Source organism: Trachypithecus francoisi, unplaced genomic scaffold (assembly GCF_009764315.1).
Source record: "Trachypithecus francoisi isolate TF-2019V2 unplaced genomic scaffold, Tfra_2.0 Lachesis_group5, whole genome shotgun sequence".
NCBI classification, from domain to species: Eukaryota; Metazoa; Chordata; class Mammalia; order Primates; family Cercopithecidae; genus Trachypithecus; species Trachypithecus francoisi.
This window is the reverse complement of record NW_022681470.1, coordinates 133817756-133841211: the sequence shown is the minus strand read 5'-3', so window position 1 is coordinate 133841211 and position 23456 is coordinate 133817756. Positions and strand designations below refer to the sequence as shown.

The 23456-nt window shown below is 51.8% G+C and overlaps 1 protein-coding gene across 16 annotated transcripts in view; it reads right to left on the bottom strand.

The window, feature by feature from the left end:
• The window catches only part of EPS15L1 (epidermal growth factor receptor pathway substrate 15 like 1), a 121486-nt gene that overhangs the window by 56741 nt on the left and 41289 nt on the right, over positions 1-23456 (bottom strand). For all 16 annotated transcript variants that reach the window (XR_004434357.1, XR_004434358.1, XM_033199852.1 and 13 more), the window contains 6 exons: positions 18608-18667; positions 15441-15674; positions 11018-11175; positions 7625-7781; positions 7231-7316; positions 2882-2954 (listed from right to left, as the gene is read on the bottom strand). Coding sequence is in view for 14 of the 16 variants with exons in the window: in XM_033199852.1 (XP_033055743.1) it covers positions 2882-2954; positions 7231-7316; positions 7625-7781; positions 11018-11175; positions 15441-15674; positions 18608-18667 (768 nt within the window). In the remaining 2 variants the exon portion in view is untranslated. The remainder of the gene's footprint in view (positions 1-2881; positions 2955-7230; positions 7317-7624; positions 7782-11017; positions 11176-15440; positions 15675-18607; positions 18668-23456) is intronic.

Below are 23456 nucleotides of genomic sequence, written 5' to 3'. Positions count from 1 at the left end.
TTCCATTCACTGAAAGAGAACAGTTAATAATGAATCTTTCAGAAAGTAACCTTCCATTTACTGTTCAGGGCTGGATGTTTTTTTATGGGCCTACTGGCACCTATGGGAGAAACAATCACGTTCTAACTCGATAGAGTGATGGTTAATCAACACGGTGATTATGCGAAACACCACTGAAATGTACACTTCAATACAGCACATTTTACACGAATTATATCGTCATCTCTCAGATTGGTATCAAAATCTGCAGATGCTCAAGTGTGATGTAAAACGGTTTAGTGTTTGCATGTAACCTACACACATCACCTACCCTGCCACCACCCCATATTACTTGCTTATTCATTTATTTTTGAGGCAGGGTCTCACTCTGTTGCCCAGGGTGGAGTGCAGTAGTGCAATCACAGCTCACTACTGCCTTCAACTCCTGGGCTCAAGTGATTCTCCCACCTCAGTCTCTGGAGTAACTGGGACTACAGACACGTGCCACTACACCCGGCTTTTGCAAATATTTTGTAGAAACGGGGTCCCACTGTGTTGCCCAGGCTGGTCTCAAACTCCTGGGCTTAAGTGATCCTCCAGCCTCGGCCTCCCAAAGTGCTGGGATTACAGGTGTCAGCCACCACAGCCAGCCTCATATACTTTAAATTATCTCTAGGTTATTTATAATACCTAATATAATGTAAATGCTATGTAAATAATTATCATATTGTACTGTTTTATCAATTTGGATTATTTTTTATTGTTTTTTTTTTAATCTGTGGTTGCTTAGATAAAAGGATGCAGCACCCTTGGATACAGAGGGCCAACTTGTCTCAATTTTAGAAAAAGAGAAGCCACTGTCTATGGTTATAAGCAACTTTAAAAACTTCAGCATGTAATTCCAGCACTTTGGGAGGCTGAGGCGGGCAGACCACGAGGTCAGCAGATTGAGACCATCCTAGCCAACATGGTGAAACCCCATCTCTACTAAAATACAAAAAATTAGCCGGGCATGGTGGTGCGTGCCTTGTAATCCCAGCTACTCAGGAGGCTGAGACAGGGGAATCACTTGAACCCCGGAGGTGGAGACTGCAGTGAGCCGAGATCATGCTACTGCACTCCAGCCTGGCAACAGAGCAAGACTCCGTTTCTAAAAAAAAAAAACAAAAACTGAAAAAAAAAAAATCTTCACTCTCACTAGGCTTGGTGGCTCACACCTCACACCTGTAATCCTAACACTTTGGGAGGCTGGGGCAGGAGACTCATTCGAGCTCAAGAGTTTGAGACCCTGTCTCTATTTGGAAAAAAAAAAAAACAAACTATATTTTTAAAAAAAACTTCTTCTGGCCGGGCACGGTGGCTCAAGCCTGTAATCCCAGCACTTTGGGAGGCCGAGACGGGTGGATCACGAGGTCAGAAGATCGAGACCATCCTGGCCTACACGGTGAAATGCCGTCTCTACTAAAAATACAAAAAACTAGCCGGGCGAGATGGCGGGTGCCTGTAGTCCCAGCTACTCGGGAGGCTGAGGCAGGAGAATGGCGTAAACCCGGGAGGCAGAGCTTGCAGTGAGCCGAGATCCGGCCACTGCACTCCAGCCTGGGCGACAGAGCGAGACTCCGTCTCAAAAAAAAAAAAAAAAAAAAAAAAAAAACTTCTTCTTCTCCGAGAAAACACCAAAACGACAGATGTCACAGCAGTGGCATCCGTCGACTGTGGGTAGGACCTGTGACCACGAGAGGGATCGCTCCCAACGTAACCACCCTCTAAAAGCTGCGCACTTTCTCCACCTGGTGGCCCAAGTGCAAGTCAGATGGCAGATGACACCAATGCAGCATGGGGGGCAGGGGGAAGGTGTCAGAGGCCCTGGGATGGGCAACTGCAGTAACTTCCACGGAGGTTTCAGCAGTGGCATCCAGGGCTGGGGTCGTGGCCATGGACAGGGCCAGGGCCAGGGCCAAGGCCACGGAGCTTGCAGAGGCAAGGCCAAGGATAAGGAGTGGATGCCCGTCACCAAGCTGGGCCGCCTGGTCAAGGAGGTGAAGATCAAATCCCTGGAGGAGAGCTATCTCTTCTCCCTGCCCATCAAGGAATCTGAGATCATTGACTTTTGCCTGGGTGCCTCTCTCAAGAATGAGGTTTTCAAGATTATGCCGGTGCAGAAGCAGACCTGCGCCAGCCAGTGCACCAGGTTCAAGGCATTTGTTGCTATCAGGGACTACAATGGCCACATCGGTCTGGGTGTTAAGTGCTCCAAGGAGGTGGCCACTGCCATCTGCAGGGCCATCATCCTGGCCAAGCTCTCCATTGTCCCCGTGTGCAGAGGCTACTGGGGGAACAAGATCGGCAAGCCCCACATTGTCCCTTGCAAGGTGACAGGACACTGCAACTCTGTGCTGGTGCACCTCATCCTCATGCCCAGGGGCACTGGCATCGTCTCAGCGCCTGTGCCCAAGAAGCCACTCATGATGGCTGGTATTGATGACTGCTACACCTCAGCCAGGGGCTGCACTGCCACCCTGGGCAACTTCGCCAAGGCCAGCTTTGATGCCATCTCTAAGATCTACAGCTACCTGACCCCCGACCACTGGAAGGAGACTGTATTCACCACATCTCCCTACCAGGAATTCACGGACCACCTGTCAAAACCCACACCAGAGTCTCCGTGCAGAGGACCCAGGCTCCAGCTGTGGCTACAACATAGCGTTTTTATGCAAGAAAAATAAAGTAAATTAAGCCTGAAAAACAAACAAAAAAAAAAACTGCATTCTGCAGCCCCCAAGAGCTCATGTTTCCATCCAGGGCAGACCCCCGCCCTTCCCCACCACCAGCCAGGGAGGGAAGTTTTTCTAAACTACATTTAGCACAAAGTAGATGTAACCAAAACAAGCGAGAGCCTTACCTGCACCTCGCTGGTTTTCTGTCTGATTGCCTCTTCCTTTTCTCGAATGTCTTGTTCCAGTGAATATTTCTCTCTGAATGTTTAAAAATATTTCATGAAAACAAGAGTGAATAGTAAGCCTCCACTCCTCAAGACCCGATTCCGTTCATCCCCACAAAAGCCCCTCTGTGTGCCGGCAGAAGTCTAAGAATGAGCCCCAGCGACTGCTCGCCCTGTAGAGTCCCTTCCCCGTCGACTGTGGGTAGGACCTGTGACTATGGGAGGGATCGCTCCCAACGTAACCACCCTCTAAAACCTGTGTGCTTTCTCCACCTGGTGGCCCAAGTGCAAGTCAGAGACATCCCAAGTGTGATAAGGACCCAATGCACCCTTGCTGACTTTGAAGGTGGAGGGGCCACATGAGGGGGAACGGGGGCAGTGTCTAGGAGCACAGAGTGGCCCTGGCTGGCACTCAGCAAGGAAAAAGAGACCCTGGACCCTCAGCCGCAGGGAACTGGATTCTGCCAAAACCTGAATGAGCCTGGAAACAGATTCTTCCCCTAGAGCCTCCAATAAGAGCCCAGTCCAGTGGACGCCTTGACTTCAACCTATGATACCCCAGGCAGCCCAGGAGAGCCTGTCTGGACTACTACTTTTTTTTGAGACAGTGTCTTGCTCTGTCACCCAGGCTGGAAGGCAGTGGCACAATCTCGGCTCACTGCAACCTCTGCCTCCACGGTTCAAGTGATTCTCCTGCCTCAGTCTCCCGAGTAGCTGGGACTACAGGCATGTGCCACCACACCTGGCTAATTTTTGTATTTTCAGTAGAGACGGGGTTTCACTGTATTAGCCAGGATGGTCTCGATCTCCTGACCTCGTGATCCACCCGCCTTGGCCTCCCAAAATACTGGTATTACAGGCGTGAGCCAATGTGCCTGGCCTTTTTTTTGTTTTTTGTTTTTGAGACAGGCTCTTGCTCTGTCACCCAGGCTGGACTGCAGTGGCATGATCATAGCTCACTGCAGCCTTGACCTCCTGGGCTCAAGTAATCCTCCCACCTTAGCCTCCTGAGTAGCTAGGACCACAGGTGTGTGCCACCAGGCCTGGCAAATTTTGTATTTTTTGTAGCCTAGGTCTCATTATGTGGCCCAGGCTGCTCTGGACCTCCTGGGCTCAACCGATCCTCTCACCTTGGCCTCCCAAAGCACTGGGATTACAGGCATGAGCCATAGCACCCGGCCTTCTTTTATTTTTAAACTGAGATAGAATTCGTGCATGTATTTCCTAGCACTGCTGTAACAAATCACCAACTGGGTGGCTTAGAACAGGAAAAATTGATTACAGGTATGAGCCACAAGGCCCAGGGTTCAGTGCCCTTATAAGAAGGACCCCAGAGAGCTCCCTTTGCTCCTTCTGCCCTGTGAGGACATGGCAAGAAGGTGACTCTCTACGAATCAGCAAATGGGCCCTCAACAGACCGGATCTGCTGGTATCTTGAGGTTGGACTTTGCAGCCTCCAGAACTGTGAGAAATGTCTGACGTTTAAGTCACCCATTCAGAGTGGTCTGTTATAGCAGTATGAATGGACTAAGACTCTCCTCTTGTGCCCAAAGAGGCTGCCTCAGGGACAGGAACACCATGTGTCTACCAGACCCTGCCTCCTGCCCAGGGACCCAGGACTTGTGCAACAATAAGGCCCTCTCAGGGACATTTCTCCAGACACAAAATAACTATGATCATCGGAATATTCATTTCCACAAGCCCAGACCCAGAAACTTACAATACAAAGTGCTCTTTAAACTGAAGGACCTGACATGCCCTTGCGGGCTTATGGCAGTGTGAAACCATAAGAGGAAAGCTCAGCCCATACTTCCCCAATCCAAGGGCTACTCTAGAGCTACCTGCTCAAGGGGCCACTGCAGGCCCCAGCCTCCTACAGACAGGCGCTCTGCACACACCAGCCTGTCACCTCCACACTGGGGAAACAAGGCTTCTGGCTGCCTGAGGCCACACTGGGGTGATTCATGCCCCAGCGTCTCTTCCTAGACCCTGACCCTTGCACGACAGGGGCTCCCTCTATTCTTGGCCTGCCAGTCCTGATTCTCAGGCCTGCCCAGGCTCTAGCATGCCGGCCCTGCGTCCTCAAGACACCCTCAGCCTTGTCAGGCTGCACATCCCTGCTATCGCCAGTTTGGATAATGCGGCCCCCAGGAGCCAGGACAGAACAGGAACCGTCCACTGCACTGAGCATTAAGTAAGGTGTCTGTCTCAGGCCGTGGCTGAGGTTTTCTTTTCTTTTCTTTTCTTTTTCAGACAGAGTCTCGCTCTGTCGCCCAGGCTGGAGTGCAGTGGCGCAGTCTCGGCTCACTGCAAGCTCCGCCTCCCGGGTTCACGCCATTCTCCTGCCTCAACCTCCAGAGTAGCTGGGACTACAGGCGCCCGCCACCACACCCGGCTAATATTTTGTATTTTTAGTAGAGACGGGGTTTCACCGTGTTAGTCAGGATGGTCTCGATCTCCTGATCTCATGATTCGCCGCCTTGGCCTCTCAAAGTGCTGGGATTACAGATGTGAGCCACTGCACCCGGCCAGCTGAGGTTTTCTAACCTGCCACCCACCCTGATCCCCTCCAAGACTTAACCTGCCTTTGCTCATCAGGGCTCTGCTAACAGCACAAAACCAAACCCAGAGGAACTGACAGAAGAGTGCACCTGTTAGTACGACCCCGGGGATCCCCCACCTAGGACCAGGATCCAGTCCTCTCAGGGAAAGTCAAAGCCCTTTCCATTTTCAGCCAAGTAAACAATCTTTTTCCCACAGAGGGCAAAGCACCTTTGGGCCCTTCTGCTTGGTGCCCCGACATCACAAGAGTCCACCCTGTCCTAGAATCGACTGGAAAAAAGATGTTGGCTGGCACAGTGGCTCACGCCTATAACCTCAGCACTTTGGGAGGCCAAGGCCGGAGGATCACTTGAGCTCAGGAGTTCGAGACCAGCCTGGGCAACATGGTGAAACCCCATCTCTACCAAAAATACAAAGAAATTAGCCAGGCATGGTGGCATGCACCTGTACTCTCAGCTACCTGGGAGGCTGAGTGGGAAGATCACTTGAGCCCAGGAGGCAGAGGTTGCAGTGAGCTGAGATCACACCACTATACTCCAGCCTAGGTGACAGAGTGAGACTCTGTCTCAAATTAAAAAAAAAAAGGCCTGGCGTGGTGGCTCAAGCCTGTAATCCCAGCACTTTGGGAGGCCGAGACGGGCAGATCACGAGGTCAGGAGATCGAGACCATCCTGGCTAATCCGGTGAAACCCCGTCTCTACTAAAAAATACAAAAAAAACTAGTCAGGCGAGGTGGCGGGCGCCTGTAGTCCCAGCTACTCTGGAGGCTGAGGCAGGAGAATGGCGTAAACCCGGGAGGCGGAGCTTGCAGTGAGCTGAGATCCGGCCACTGCACTCCAGCCTGGGCGACAGAGCGAGACTCCGTCTCAAAAAAAAAAAAAAAAAAAAATTAAAAAAAAAAAAAAAAAATCTAGCTGGCATGGTGGTGCATCCTAGCTACTCAGAAGGCTGAGGTGGGAGGATTGCTTAAGCCCAGCAGACAGAGGCTACAGTGAGCCATGATCACGCCACTACACTACAGCCTGGGTGAGAATGAGATCCTGTCTAAAAAATAAACAACAAAAAACGATGTCATTAATGAAGAGGATCCAGAGCGGAATATAGGAAGTGACTTCATTTCTTTACACCAGACTCTAAAAGTGCAGACAGCCCATCCAAAGCCCTCGTTTACACATGAGGAAACTAAGGCACTAGGTAAGGAGGTGAGTCAGAGACCTGGAGGCCCCTTCACACCTTCAGCTGCTGGGTCCTAAGCCCACTCCTCAGCATCCGAGACCCAACTGCTCTAGCTGTCAAGGCCTTCCTAGCACTGGGGAGGGGCTGGTGCCTGGGGCTACTGAGCTGTGACCTGCCTGAGACCACACAGCTGCCACGGGCTCTGCCCACGACCTGCCTGGAACCACATAGCTGCCACGGGCTCTGCCCACGACCTGCCTGGAACCACACAGCTGCCACGGGCTCTGCCCACGACCTGCCTGGGACCACACAGCTGTCACGGGCTCTGCCCACGACCTGTCTGGGACCACACAGCTGCCACGGGCTCTGGCTGAGGCTGATTCAAATGGAAAATGTCATTCTTCGAGCCCCCTGAGCCAGTTAAGGACCTCAGAAGCTGTATCTTTTCCTTCCTTCTGAATAAACCTGTGATGAGCAAACTTCCAGGTGAGTCTCTGATATTTCCGATAACAACCTGGGAGAGTTCGTGTAACGTTTGGATGTGGAGGGAAGGGCGGCCGTTTCCAACGTACCTTTGTAACTGGGCAATCTCTTGACTGATGTCATCGAGCTCCTTCACGCCAGTAAACTCCCCGGAGCCGAGAGAGGCTGAACTGTCCTAGAATCAAATTCAGAGGCGAGATCTCTCATTAGCAATCTGACATCACCTGACAGGAGGCACCAGCAGGTCTCAGGCCCAGGGATAAAACTGTCCCTTTAGTACACAGGGTGAGGTAGCCAAAGTGCCAGCCCCCTGCCTGGGGAAATACCTAGGCAGCCAAGCCACCCTCCCAGGGGCCCCTACTGGGGAAGGCAGGGACCACGGGCAGCACCCACCACCGACTGTGGGCTGTGTGCCACCAGTGCCACCTGGTGGCAGGTGGCAGGAAGGGATGCGAATACCCCCAGGGCGTGACCAGCACTCACCGGGCCGGGCGTGCCTCTCTCCGAGGGCGGGACCATGTCTGGCGAGAGGACTTGAGGGGGGTCGATGCCTTTACTGACCTTCTGCTGAATGAAATACATAGCTAACGCGAATTGGTCTTTGCTTAACTTCCCCGTTTGCCTCGTATCGGCCAGGGCCCTGGGAGAAACGTGGGGATGCTAATTACACATCACAGGTGCCGACTCAGCCTGAACACAAGTCACCGATCCCACGCTTTTCAAAAATCACAGCGACAAAAACAATGGCAGGGCGCAGTGGCAAGCCCCAGCTCCTTTCCTACTTCACATCTCCTTCCCAGAAAGTGGCCGGGGGGTTTCCCACTCCCAGCGTCCCCCACCCTAGGAGGGCTGTCGGGGCTGGAGAACCCTGAGCCCCTGCCCCTGGGCTGAGGAGCCGATCCCCTGGGAAACCTCACTAGGGCTAAGAGATGCAGCTGCCTCTTCCTTTTGTTTATCTCGTGCGTGGGGCAGGTTCTGATGCCGCATGCGTGGAGTAGACCAGCCCTTCCGTGGAAATGGGTGCGGAGACCAAGCATCCACACGCGGCTCTGGGTCATCTGAATGGCCCCGGTCACTGGCCTTCAGTGGGGGTGACAGCAGCACTTTGGGGTGTCATCATGATGAAGGAAGAATCAGCAATGACTCTCTTTCCTTGTTATGAACAGAATGTTAATGTCCCCCCAGATTCCTATGTCCAAATCCTACCCCTCAATGGGATGGTGTTGGGAGATGGGGCCTCTGGGGGGTGATGAGGTCATGAGGGTGGAGCCTCGTAAGTGGGATTAGTGCCCTTATAAAAAAGGCTCCAGAAGGCTCTCTCTGCTTCTTTTGCCATGTGAGGACACAGCAAGCAGGTGGCCATCTACCAACTAGGCAGTGAGCCCTCACCAGACACTGGATCTGCTGGTGCCTGGATCACGGACTTCCACCCTACAGAGCTGTGAGAAACGTCTGTTTCTAAGCCACTCTGTCCGTGGCAGTTTGTCACAGCAGCCCAATGGACTAAAACACTCCTCTTGTGCCCAAATGAGGCTGCTACAGGGGCATGGCCGCAATGCACAGGACAGTCCCCCACAACTAAGCATCCTCTGCCCACATGGCTCTTGGATGTCCTGAAAGATAGGCCAAGGCAGCACTTGAATAGCAGCACATAGTGGTTCCATGGAGCTGAGGTGAGAGGCTCCCCGACACTCATAATCAAGGAGCCAGCCAGGGTCGGTCATGGTGGCTCACGCCTGTAATCCCAGCACTTTGGGAGCCGAGGTGGGTGGATCACCTGAAGTCAGGAGTTCGAGACCAGCTTGGCCAACATGGGGAAATCCCGTCTCTACTAAAAATACAAAAATTAGCCGAGCATGGTGGCCTGTAATCCCAGCTGCTCAGGAGGCTGAGGCACAAGAATCACTTGAACCTGGGAGGCAGAGGTTGCAGTGAGCAGAGATCGCGCCAATGCACTCCAGCCTGGGCAACAGAGTGAGTCTCTGTCTCAAAAAAAAAAAAAAAAGCGGGAGAATCAGCCAGGAAAGGAAAGGACCCTTGTTGATCAAGGATAAGGCCTTGGGGTCTGTGAAAAATGTCTTCCTTCACCCATGCCACCCTCTCAACGTGGGACCTCATTTCCCACCTCCTGTGTAGTTACAGCAGAAGCCGTTATGGCAGAAGCTTCCCCCTCTACCAAAGAGAGCTGGGACAGTACTAACAGACTTATTTATAACCAAATGCGGTGCGCGAACAGTTGCGGAGAATGAGCAGATTTCAAGGAACGTTGCTGATAAAGGCTGCTTTAAAATGCCTAGTTGTCCCCACAGTTGGAGGCCCTGACGATTTCCACACTGCCACTATCTCTCCCCAGTCTACCCCTGCGGGCCCCAGCCTGCTCATGTGCTGCAGCTGCCTCTCCACTCCCGTCCCTTCTCTGCTCCGGCCATCTCTCAAGGAGCATGGGGTCCGACGCCCACCTGCGGAGGGTTCTGAGAGAAAAACGGAGAAGCAAGCTTGGGGGTGGCTCAGTCGGCGGCCATCCGCCTCTGACACATCCTGCCCTGCTGACCTGTACAGTGGCGGCCATCGCAGGGACAAAGCCTCCATCTTCATGCTCCCCCTCCTTCCAGTCCCTCCTAGGAGGTGTGTCGTCTACACTGGGCCATGGCCCCGTCCCGGGCACCCACAGACACATCGTTCCTCGTGGTTGTTTATTCAAGAGCCCAATTATCCTTTCCTTTCCCTTTGCTGCCTGCATGGAATGACCTCTGAGTTCCTTCTTTTGATCCAGTTGGATTCATGACTTCCTGTGTCATTTCCATGTCGTTACATCATGTACCAGTTGCAGCATGCATTATAAATTACGTTCCCTCTACTGCCCCCTGGACATGACAGTCAGGGTGTCAGGGCGCTAACCAGGAATTGTGTGTGTGTTGGTTTCAGAGTCATAAAGGGGACACTGTTTTTGTGGTTTCTAAAAGGGACAGTGGATCCGAGGCAGGTGAGACCTACTGTCCCTAGCCAGTCGGAGGTGGCTTGGCCGTTTGGGTGATGACTCTGTGACAGCTGGTTCTCAGTCTCCCACCTCACAGTATGGACATCTGTGAATTACCACTAAGGACAGTCATTTCCCCCAAGCCACTAAGTAACATCCTGAATTTCACTGCTCTACTTGGAGGGATTTGCCTCTTGAGAATTATCCAACAATTCTCTCCTTTTGATAGCTCCCAAGTGAAGCCTTCTCTAAGGCCACAAAGTTCTGAGCAACAAGCTCAAAAGTGACTTCAGCCCTGGCCAGTGGCAAGAGGAGTGCCCCAGCCCTATAAAGTCAGCTGTGTCCAGCCCTGGGGGAAAGTGGGGGTGAGGCCGACTCCTCTACTGGGCTCTGAGGTGCAGAAAGGGTCTCCCTGTGCTCACCCGCCTGCCGGGAGCCAAAGCACTGGCCTTTCCAGAGCAGGGCCTCCCACAGGAGGCAGCTGTAGCCCCCAACCCCGTCACCACCCCCTAGGCCATTCTGCTAGAGGCTCCAAGACCCTGCTGCCCACACCTCCCGAAGGCAGCTGTGGCAAAGGCCAGGCCTCCTGCTAGAACTAGTATCATGGCCAGCAAGAACAGGGCCCAGCTGTGTGAGCAGATGGCCTGGGAGCTCTTGAGAGGGGCCAGAGGGCCCTCCTACTGGAAGACAGTGAACTGACCAGCATGGAGCGTGGGCTTCAAGCCTTGGTACATGCACCTTGCTCAACCTCTGTCAGGCCGGGGAGAATAAAGGACGCCAGACACAGTGGAAGCCTGTGACAAGCTGGAGGGGGCCCCCTGACCACCACCCTCCACAGTCTTCACCCATAGGCCCCCTGGAGCCACCCACAGCCATGATTGCCACCCGTCCGGCCTCACCATATGTGTGCTAGAAGGTTCTGGGTGAGGCCCGAGTGCATGAAGATCTCCTTCACCTCCTGGCCACTCACGTAGCCATCCAGATCCAGATCGGTCTTCAGGAATATCTCATCAAATCGCATCTTGTCTGCCACCGGCACCACCCAGTTCACTGTTGGCTGAAACAGTTTTTGGCAAAAGAGTTAATCTGGAAGCTTTTTATGACCCCCAGACACATGCTTTTTGATGATGCGGCGATTAAAGCACTTCCATGCACATTTGGCATCAAACTCTCCTCACTTCCATGAGCTGAGGGCAGATGAGATCCTTGTTCTGTAACTGGCTAAACTGAGGCTGAGACAGGTTGAGGCTGGCTCTGTGAAGCTCACCCAGATGCCAGTCTGCACCTCTCTCCACCCCATCACCCGCTCTGCTTGTCCATCTACCCTATCACCTAGGGCGTGAGGGAGGCTGTGATCTTCAGGGGATGGGTTCAAACATGCCAGGAAAGACCTCCCTGAGCACCCACTTGGAAGGACTGTCCCCAGAGAGCCAGCCCTGCCACATGCCGGCCTCCCTGGTCCTCCCACTCTTCCTCCCCCAGAGGCTGCCCTACAGGCAGCCAAAGTGTCCCGTCCCAGGACTCTGTAGACCACCCCTCTACGTCCCTGACCCCGCTCCTGAAACAACAGATACCCCCAAGGTGTCAGTGCAGACACACCACTTACAGGTAACAAATGAGACCCCATTATCCAAGAGGGCCGCCACCCACGAGGCCCCACCAACATTCATGCAGTCCCAACCCCGCCAGGGCAGACGGAGCCACAAGCCCAGTGCAGCTTGAGGTTCACAGCCCTGGGGCTGGGCCACCTGCTGCACCTGCGGCCCCTCTCACCGCCGGCTCAGTTAACTTGAGAGGCAAACGCCATCGTGGGTCAACCAGGGCCCGGTCACCTGGTTCAGAGGCATCGAGGCCCCTCAGGTACTCAGGGGCAGGCCCCTTCTGTGGCCCACTCTGCCTGCATTACCGCAGGCCTTCAATAAACCCACCAAGCCATAGTTCACAGCATCTGTGTCCTGAACTCTAAACGTGCTTTTCCTCTTCCCGTTTTTTTTTTAACTAATATTTATACAAATCACTCCTTTTAAACAATCTCATAATAGCAATGAAAATGAACACCAGATTGAATTATCTAGATGATGAGGAAGTGGAGAGGAAAAGGACAGGCAAATGTGGCTGGAGGGATCGATTGTTCCTCCTCCACACAGCAACCGTACAAAAAAGCCGCAACCCACTCCTCACCTTCAACGAATGCCATGATGCCTGAAACTGCCACTCAAAGTCATTCCTCTTAGTTACGAAAGGATTTCTTAGGCCGGGAGCGGTGGCTCACGCCTATAATCCCAACACTTTGGGAGGCCAAGGTGGGTAGACAACCTGAGGCCAGGAGTTTGAGATCAGCTTGGCCAACATGGTGAAACCCTACTTACTAAAAACATGAAAAATTAGCCAGGTGTGGTGGTGGGCACCTGTAATCCCAGTTACTCGGGAGGCTGAGGTGGGAGAATTGCTTGAACCTGGGAGGTGGAGGTTGCAGTGAGCTGAGATTGTGCCACTGCATTCCAGCCTGGGCAACAGAGCAAGACTCTGTCTTGGGGGGAAAAAAAAAGGAAAAAAGGAGGCCGGGCGCGGTGGCTCAAGCCTGTAATCCCAGCACTTTGGGAGGCCGAGACGGGCGGATCACGAGGTCAGCAGATCGAGACCACCCTGGCTAACACGGTGAAACCCCGTCTCTACTAAAAAAAATACAAAAAACTAGCCGGGCGACGTGGCGGGCGCCTATAGTCCCAGCTACTCGGGAGGCTGAGGCAGGAGAATGGCGAGAACCCGGAAGGCGGAGCTTGCAGTGAGCTGAGATCCGGCCACTGCACTCCAGCCCGGGCAACAGAGCAAGACTCCGCCTCAAAAAAAAAAAAAAAAAAAAAAAGGAAAAAAGGATTTCTCAAAGAGTTATTACAGGCCGGGCGCGGTGGCTCAAGCCTGTAATCCCAGCACTTTGGGAGGCCGAGACGGGCAGATCACGAGGTCAGGAGATCGAGACCATCCTGGCTAACACGGTGAAACCCCGTCTCTACTAAAAAATACAAAAACTAGCCAGGCGAGGTGGCGGGCACCTATAGTCCCAGCTACTCGGGAGGCTGAGGCCGGAGAATGGCATAAACCCGGGAGGCGGAGCTTGCAGTGAGCTGAGATCCGGCCACTGCAGTCCAGCCTGGGCGACAGAGCCAGACTCCGTCTCAAAAAAAAAAAGGAGTTATCACAGTGTTGACAACCCGAAGATGTCCATAGGATTGAGGAGAAGGGACTCATGGTCAAGACTGGGAAACAATGGTTAAACTCATTTACTCTTCATGAACAAGTCTCCTGTGATGTCCAAATCTAACGGGTTCCTGATACCAACTTGGGGAATTCAGAAACCAAGCTTGGGAAACAAGAAATACCATGTGACCCAGATCAGCTTAGTTCAGGGGTTTCACGTAGCAAGTATGTGTGATGAAGTACAGCAAGGACTTGATCAAACAATTTATCAAAATCTATGGAGCTAGGCCAGGCACAGTGCTCATGCCTGTAATCCCAGCACATTGGGAGGCCAAGGCAGAAGGATCCCTCAAGCCCAGGAATTCAAGACCAGCCAGCATAACACAGCAAGACGCCATCTCTACAAAATAAGTAAGTAAGTAAGTAAGTAAATAAATAAATAAATAAATAAATAAAATTAGGTAGGTGTGGTGGTATCCACCTGTCCCAGCTACTGGGGAGGCTGAGGTGGAAGGATCACTTGAGCCCAGGAGGTTGAGATAGCAGTGAGCCGTGATTGCCCCATTGCACTCCAGCCGGGGCAGCAGAGCAAGATCCTGTCTCTTATATATTTAAAAAATAAAAAAAATCTGTGGATCTAATTCAAATGATAAGAGTTCAGATGCCAAGAGCAACCTGACTTTTGCTTGTGGCATTGTACTATGTAAATTTTGTGAGCTGCCTCAAGTCTGGTGGACATAAAGATGCCAATACATGAATTCTAATAAGAAATGGGCTTGCTGCCGTTAAGTCAAGGGGCTACAGCAAGCTAACCTCAGAAGCCAGGGATCACAAAGAGGTAATGGGAGTCAGACAAGCTGAGCTGTGGCAGGACATAGAAACAAGGGGGGGCGGTTCTGTGTCCCACGGGTCCAAAGAAGAAAGTACGTATGAAATTATGGCTCTGGGATGACAAGAGTCCTAATAATATTTGCTGGGCAAACAAAAGGAACTCACTGCCTGATTTCTGGGGCCTCAGGGTAGGTCAGCAGCAAGATTCTGGTGCGAACTTGGCTGTAAACCCAACACGGGGCAGCCTTGCCAGTGGAGCTGGCTCTCCCAGTGAGGGCTGGGCTTTAAGGCCGGCTCAGCAGTCGCAGGTCCCAAGGGAAGCAGATCAGACCCTGGTGGCTGGAGGTGGCTTCATTCAAACCTGGCATGAGGGTGGCCTTGGGGGCCCCAGATAAGAGTGTTGCTGGCCTGGAGATGAAGAAGGTGGAGTGCGGGGAGCATGCGAACTGTAGGGCCCCAGAAATGCTGGTTTTCATGACTGTGATCCTACCAGTGCCGTCCTCGGGGCAGGAGCTATACTCTCCCACCCCACCCCAACAGGGGCCACTGGTAAAATCAGTCTAGTCAGAGGGTCTCGAGAAAACCACCAGAAGATCACCAGAGAGGCGGGTTATGAAGCTGGGTGACCTGTGCCTGCCAGTGAGTCTGGCCCCACTAGCTTCCTTGCCAATAAAGCACCTCCCCAACCTGACCTTCAATACTAAGAACTCTTGGCAAGCGCTCTGCAGACACAGGCTGGGCACAGTGGCTCACACCTGTAATCCCAGCACTTTGGGAGGCCGAGGCAGGAGGATCACTTGAGCCAAGGAGTTCAAGACCAGCCTGGGTAACATGGGGAGACCTCATCTCTATTGAAATAATGAGATAAACGAATACTTTTTTTTTTGAGATGGAGTTTCGCTCTTGTTGCCCAGGCTGGAGTACAGTGGCGTGATCTCAGCTCACTGCAACCTCCGTGTCCCAGGTTCAAGTCATTCTCCTGCCTCAGCCTCCCGAGTGGCTAGGATTACAGGTGTGCACCACCACGCCCAGCTAATTATGTTTTGTATTTTTAGTAGAGACGGGGTTTCACCATGTTGGCCAGGATGGTCTCAATCTCCTGACCTCGAGATCTGCCCACATCGGCCTCCCAAAGTGCTGGGATTACAGGCGTGAGCCACCGTGCCTGGCTGCAAATATTTTTTAAAAACATTTCATCACAAGCTTGACTGCTCTGGGGTTGCATGTTAAGAACTCCCAAGAAACATCCTACTGTGCTGTGAGAGGGGACTGTGCCCGCTGAGGGCTCCATACCTGTGTTTGCTTGAGGCTGTGCTTGGGGGAAAGGCTCCCTGTGCTGTTGAGGCTGCTGACACTGCCGTGGGACGGCGTGGAGCGGAGGCTATCTTTTGGTGGGGGGCTGGCAGGCAGGACAGGGACGGCGCCAGGGAACACAGTCTTCTTTCTCTTGGAGGGTGGGATGAGGGACGGGGGCAGGGCGGAGGGCACGGGCTCCTTCTCCAGGGCTCGGTACACCAAGTGCATGGCCTGCGGGTGCAAATGACAATGGCGCTGAAGGGACAAGGCTGGGGCCGGGCACCACCAGAAGGCAGAGAGCAGCCCTTTTGGGGGCTGCAGTGACAGGAGAGACACTCTGTGAGGACGCTCCCAAGCTCACCAGAGTGAAAAAAAAATCGTTTCAGATGAGTTATCTTTTATGTGTAACTTTCCAAGACATGTGTTGAATTATTCCCCGAGACTGAAATGCACACAGAAATAATTCAATCAAGCCAGACTCGGTATACATCCCTTCACCACTCAGGGAGGCCACCGGCTCCAGGGCTGGCACCTTCCCAGTACTGGATTTGGAAGTCTAAAGACACCAGAAGAGAGGCTTGTACTTCAAGACGTTCAGGAGTAGTCCCAGCTACTTGGGAGGCTGAGGTGGGAGGATCGCCTGAGCCCAGGAGAGGGAGGCTGCAGTGAGCTGTGATCGCGCCACTGCACTCCAGCCTGGGTGACACAGCAAGACCCTGTCTCTATAAAACAAAACAAAAAACAGTGGAACTGAGGATGCATCCATGAGGCAGACCACAGCCATAGAAATAAATTCTTTGTAGAAAGCCAACTAATAAAAGTGCAAGGAACGATGGTTTTGATGAGCACATCACCATTTGGCAGCCACCATCATCATAACTAATCTTGCCAGAATAAGGCGAGACTCATCAGCGGTGGTGGAACTCTTAGGGAAGAGTCTGAGAGTCATAGGTGTTGACAGTATCAAGGCGTCCCCCACAAGCGACAAACTGAGCACCAAGGGAAAAAGAGCAACTGCCCAGAGGAACCCACAACCTTGCCCCACCTTGACCCAGTGATGAATGTCAACATGGCAGTAAGAAGGCATGTTGACATCACGCTCCCCCAGGTGGGAGACCCATGTGCGGCAGGTGTGACCTCTGTGGGATTCCTGTCCCACAACAGTGCACGACCTGGGTCATGGTAGCCAGGCCCAGGGACACTCCATAACTGCTAGCCTGTGCTCTTCAAAATGTTGATGTTGAAGCCAGGCACGGCAGCTCATGCCTGTAATTTCTGTAGTTTGGAGGCCGAGACAGGCAGATCACCTGAAGTCAGGAGTTCAAGACCAGACTGGCCAACAGGGAGAAACCTCATCTCTACTAAAAATACAAAAAAAAAAAAATTAGCCGGGCGTGGTGGTGAGCGCCTATAATCCCAGCTACTCGGGAGACTGAGGCAGGAGAATCACTTGCATCCAGGAGGTGGAGGTTGCAGTGAGCTGAGATCGCGCCACTGCACTCCAGCCTGGGTGACAGAGTGAGACTCCCTCTCAAAAACAAAACAACAACAAAAAAACAAAAAGTCCATGTCGAGAGACACGAAGAGAGATGAAGGAACTGTTCTAGATTCCAGGAAACGAAAGACAAAAGGACAACAGGATGTAACACACAGGACTGGGTTCTCTTTAGACACGAGGGACATTTTTGGGACAACTGATAAAATCTGAGTAATATCCTGGGATTAGATAATAATAGACACCCTCATACAGAATATAAGGTGTATATATAGGATATAATCAAAATATCATAAATGCGATGCTATCATGTGAATTTCCTGATTTTGAGGTGGATAATGGTTACGTGTAAGAGAAGTCCTTCTTTTTAGGAAATAATGCACTGAAGTGTTTATGGATGAAGAGGCATCGTGTCTGCAACTTAACTCTAAAATGGTTCAAAGGAAAACTTCATGCAGCAGTAGGGAGGCAGAGAGAGTTAGGGAGTGAGGGAGAAAGAAAGGAGGAGAAAAATAAGACAAATGTAGTAAATTAGCGACACTGCGAAATTTGAGCGAACAGTTTTCAAAAGAATTCTCTGTGGGAGGTCGCTTGAGTTCGAGGCTGCAGCAAGGGTATTCACGTCACTGCACTCCAGCCGGGGTGACAAAACAAGACTCTGTCTCAAAAACAGAAAATAATTCTCCATATTACAGGTTGAGTATCCCTTATCCAAAATGCTTGGGACCACAGGGTTTCAGATTCTGGAGTTTTCTGAATTTCTGAAGGTGTGTATCATACGTACTGGTTCAGCATTACTAATCCAAAAATCTGAAATCCTCCAATGAGCATTTCCTTTGAGTGTCATGTTGGTGCTCAAAAAATTTCAGATCTTGAAGCATTCTGGTTTCAGACTTGCAGATTAAGGACACACTCAACCTGTAATGAAACTTTTCTACATACAAAGAACTATGTCAAGATAAACACTTAAAAAATGAAAGAAGGAAGGCCGGGTGTGGTGTCTTACACCTCTAATCCCAGCACTTTGGGAGGCAGAGGCGGGCTGATCACTTGAGGCCAGGAACTCAAGACCAGCCTGGCCAATATGGTAAAACCCCATCTCTATCACAAATATGAAAAAATTATCTGGCTGTGGTGGAGTGCACCTGTAATTCCAGCTACTTGGAAGACTGAGGCATGGGAATTGCTTGAACCCGGGAGGCAGAGGCTGCAGTGAACCAAGATGGCACCACTGCACTCCAGCCTGGGTGACAGAGCAAGATTCCATCTCAAAAAAAAAAAAAAAAAGAAAGAAGGCCGGGCACAGTGGCTCATGCCTGTAATCCCAGCACTTTCAAAGGCCGAGGCGGGTGGATCACGAAGCAGCAGATCGAGACCATCCTGGCCAACATGGTGAAACCCTGTCTCTACTAAAAATACAAAAATTAGGTAGGTGTGGTGGCAGGCACCTGTAGTCTGCTCAGTCGGGAGGCTGAGGCAAGAGAACTGCTTGAACCTGGGAGGCAGAGGTTGCCATGAGCCAAGATCGTGCCACTGCACTCCAGCCTGGTGACAGAGTGAGACCCTGTCTCAAAAAAGAAAGAAATAAGAAAAACAAACGAATCCAGCAACCCCTGTGCACTGCACATTTCCTTCCTGGGGTAGGTGGGAAGGAAACAGCAGGACCTACCACAGCAAACTCGTCTCGGTCCAAGTGCCCATCCTTATCAATGTCACTGAGGTCCCAGACCTGCAAGGGAGAGACCAGCATGGGTTACTGTGGGAGGAAAAATTGGGTGAGAGTGAGACCACCTGCCAGAATTCAGACTCTCAGCCATGGCACTCACTGGGCTTAGGACAAGGAAGTCAACATACATTTCAGAACCAGTCTTCGAGTTCTCAGAAAAACCATCACCTGTGAAGTACTGTCAACTACCAGATGCATGGTCTGACAATCATCATGATTATAATCGTGGCCAAGGCTATACTTTAAACTTAGCCTGAGTCTCCTCTTTATCGTCTTACAGAGACATCTTAGAAAAGACAGCTTTGATTGAGTACAGGTGTTGCCCTAAACACCCACACTCCCTATGCTCACTCCTGCAAACCCCACCCCCCCCTTGCATTCTCAGCTGGGCAGGGCTGTGAGCTCATGTCTGAGCATGTCTGTGGGTCTCGTCTCCTCTCCCCAGCAGTGGATGGTGAGACAGGTGTCAGGTCCACTCAGTGCGCTGAAGAGGAGGCAGGCAGGCAGGCATGGGTTCTGGACTATGCCTAAGACATGTGCAGATCTCAAGCACCATTACGCTGCCAGCTTCCTAACCCATGCCAGCCTTCCTGGATGGGCACACCTGCCTGCCAGGCCAATGCTGGGCAGGATGCCAGTCCCTGGATCTAAGAAGATGCCCACTGCTCTATCCATAATGCTTCATGTGTCACCATCACCCTTCCCCAGCCAATCATCAGGGCTTCAGTCCATGCAGGTTTCTCACATCTGGGTCCTCCTCTCCACCTCTGCTGCTGCGCCCGAGGCTCATGACTCCCCAGCTTGCACAGCCAAGAGCCTCCAGCTGGCCTCCCTATCCCAGTCTTGTCCCTATGGCTACCACAGGGACTGCTCCAGAACACACACCTGACCCTGCCTCACCCTGCTCCTCAGCCTGGCAGATGGGGTCCTGTCACCTGGCTGCTGCTGAGCCCCTGATGGTAGCAGGTCCCCGCACCCCAGCCCAGCCTCCACAGACTCCACGGGGTCCTCCACCTACTTTGCCAGGGATCCAGGACTCCAACAGGCCTTTCTGGCTCCACAGTCCTCCCTCAGCCCAGGCCTTCCTCACCTCGGCACTACTGCCTGTTAGGGCCGGATCACTCTCTGGGGTGTGGGCCATCATGTGCACTGCAGGGCAATGAGCAGCGTTCCTGGCCTTGACCCACCAGATGCCAGCAGCACCCGACCCAGGTGTGACAACTAAAAATGTCCCCAGGCATTGCCCAATGTCCTCTGGGGGCCCTGAGGGGCAGAAGCGCCCAGGGGGAGCCCTGGCCCTAACTGGCATGCCAGGCTACCTGCGGCCTCTGTGCTGTCACTCAAGATGCCCATATGCCCAGACTTCCACCAGAGTCCCCCTCACCCTGGAGGATGTGACCAGGGACACCTCTTTTAGAAAGTCTTCCCTGGCTGCCCTGCTCCCCGTGCTCGAGTGGGTTGGGGCCCTCCCCTCTACCACTGTCCTCACTGGGCCAAACTGTGATTATCAGGGATGCCGTGGGGGGTGTCTAATGGACAGGGCAGGTGAAGAGGGCAGGCTCTGGGGACAGCTGCTCCAGAATGCACACTGGATCCTGCCCCGCCCTGCCTGCAACAGGACCTCATCCCTTATCCACCCTTCCACAACTGTGCAACCAGGGTGACTTCCCAACCACCCTGAACATCTGCTTCCCCATCTGAAAAACAGGGGGTGGAGGGGTGTGAGACACAGTCCTTAACAGCATGGCTGCAAGTGCTGGAGGTGTGTCTTCATGCAGAGCACTAGGGCCTGGCCTGCACATACTAAGCCCTCAGTAAATAAGTAAATAAGTAAAAGCATCTTGGCTATTACTTATTTGACTTCTTTGATAGTACCTAATCATCCCCACCTTCCCACTGCCCAGCACAAGGCAGAGTCCACTGCAGGCTCTGAAAAATGCTTACTGAACGACTGACCAGATGTATGGTGTGTGGGTGTCTGGATGCACAGATGGATGACGGCACGGATGCAAGTGTGCACGGATGAATGCATAAATATGGATATACAGGGACATGTCAGCATAGATGTACAGGCACAAAGATGCATGCACAGATGTGTGGATAAATACATTGCATGGGCATGTGCACACATAGATGAATGGATCATAGGGATGCAGAGGGACATGGGTGCATAGATGCATGGATACAAAGATGCATGCATGGCTGGGCACAGTGGCTCACGTCTGTCATCCATCCCAGCACTTTGGGAGTCCAAGGCGGGCAGACCACCTGACACCAGGAGTTTGAGACCAGCCTGGCCAACATGGTGAAACCCAATCTCTACTAAAAATATAAAAATTAGCTGGGCGTTATGGCATGCACCCATGGTCCCAGCTACTCAGGAGGCTGAGACAGGAGAATCACTTGAACCAGGAAGGCAAAGGTTGCAGTGAGCCAAGACGGCGCCAATGCACTCCAGCCTGGGCGACAGCGAGACTTCATCTCAGAAAAAAAAAAAAAAAATTAAATAAATAAATAAAATAAAACATATTTATGGTTAGATAGAAGGTGTAAGTTCTTTTATTTTATTTTTTCTAAAGACACAGAGTCACTCTGTCACCTAGGCTGGAGTGCAGTGGTGCGATCTCAGCTCACTGCAACCTCTGCCTCCCAGGTTCAAGCAATTCTCCTGTCTCAGCTTCCAGAGTAGCTGGGACTACAGGAGCATGCCACCATGCCCAGCTAATTTTTGTATTTTTAGTAGAGACGGGGTTTCACCATGTTGGCCAGGATGGTCTTGATCTCTTGATCTCATGATCCACCCACCTCGGCCTCCCAAGTGCTGGGATTATATGTGTGAACCACCACGCCCGGCCAGAAGGAATAAATTCTAATGTTCAATAGCACAATAGGGGAACTATAGCTAACAATAATTTATCGTATCTTTCAAAGTCTCTAGAAGAGAAGATGTGAATGTTCCCAGTACAAGGAAAGGATCAATGTTTGAGGTGATGGATATGCTAATTACCCTGCTGGGATCATTAAACATTGTGTGCATGTATCAAACCATCACATGGACCTCACATTACAATTATTATGTATCATCAAAAATAAAAATAATAAAACATAGAATAAAGCAAAACACGGTTGACTCTTGAACAACATGGTTTGTTGAACTGTGCAAGCTCACATATTCTCGTATTTTTCTAATCAAATGTGGATACAAAATACAGTAGTCGTGGGATGTGAAACCTGAATATACAGAGGGCCAACTTTTGTATCTGCAGGGCTGACTGAAGGACTTGAGTATGTGTACATTTTGGTGTATGATGGGGCCCTGGAACCAATCCCCCTAAGTATACCAAGGGACAACTGTACTTTTAGTTAATATAAACAAATTGAGGCTTTTAAAATTAATTAATTTGGCCAGACGCGGTGGCTCACGCTTGTCATCCTAGCACTTCGGGAGGCTGAGGCAGGTGGATCACCTGAGGTCAGGAGTTCAAGACCGGCCTGGCCAACATGGTGAAATCCCATCGCTATTAAAAATACAAAAATTGGCTGGGCTTGGTGGCTCACACCTATAATCTCAGCACTTTGGGAGGCCGAGGCGGGCGGATCACGAGGTCAGGAGATCAAGAGCTGACACAGTGAAACCCCGTCTCTACTAAAAATATGAAACATTAGCCGGGTGTGGTGGCGGGCGCCTGTAGTCCCAGCTACTCGGGAGACTGAGGCAGGAGAATGGCGTGAACCTGGGAGGCGGAGCTTGCAGTGATCAGATATCACGCCACTGTACTCCAGCCTAGGCGACAGAGCGAGACTCTATCTCAGTAAAATAAATAAGTAAATACAAATACAAATACAAGTACAAAAATTAGCCGGGCGTGGTGGCTCATGCCTGTAGTCCCAGCTACTCGGGAGGCTGAGGCAGCAGAATCGCTTGAACTTGGGAGGCAGAGGTTGCAGTGAGCCAAGATCATGCCACTGCACTCCAGCCTGGGTGACAGAGCAAGACTGTCTCACAAAAAAACAAAACCGGCCGGGCGCGGTGGCTCAAGCCTGTAATCCCAGCACTTTGGGAGGCCGAGACGGGCGGATCACGAGGTCAGCAGATCGAGACCACCCTGGCTAACACGGTGAAACCCCGTCTCTACTAAAAAAAATACAAAAAACTAGCCGGGCGAGGTGGCGGGCGCCTGTAGTCCCAGCTACTCGGGAGGCTGAGGCAGGAGAATGGCGTGAACCCGGGAGGCGGAGCTTGCAGTGAGCTGAGATTTGGCCACTGCACTCCAGCCTGGGCAACAGAGCGAGACTCCATCTCAAAAAAAAAAAAAAAAAACCAAAAAAAAATTATTTATTTATTTATTTTTAAAACAGAGTCTCACTCCTGTTGCCCTGGCTGGAGTGCCATGGCACGATCTCAGCTCATTGCAGCCTCGACTTCCCAGGCTCAGGTATGATTCTCCCACCTCAGCCTCTAGAGTAGCTGGGACTACAGTCGCACACCACCACAACTGGCTACTTTTATTTTATTTTATTTTATTTATTTTTTATTTTTTTAATTTTTTTTGAGACGGAGTCTCGCTCTGCCGCCCAGGCTGGAGTACAGTGGCCAGATCTCAGCTCACTGCAAGCTCCGCCTCCCGGGTTCACGCCATTCTCCTGCCTCAGCCTCCCCAGTAGCTGGGACTACAGGTGCCCGCCACGTCGCCCGGCTAGTTTTTTGTATTTTTTTAGTAGAGACGGGGTTTCACCGTATTAGCCAGGATGGTCTCCATCTCCTGACCTCGTGATCCGCCCGCCTCGGCCT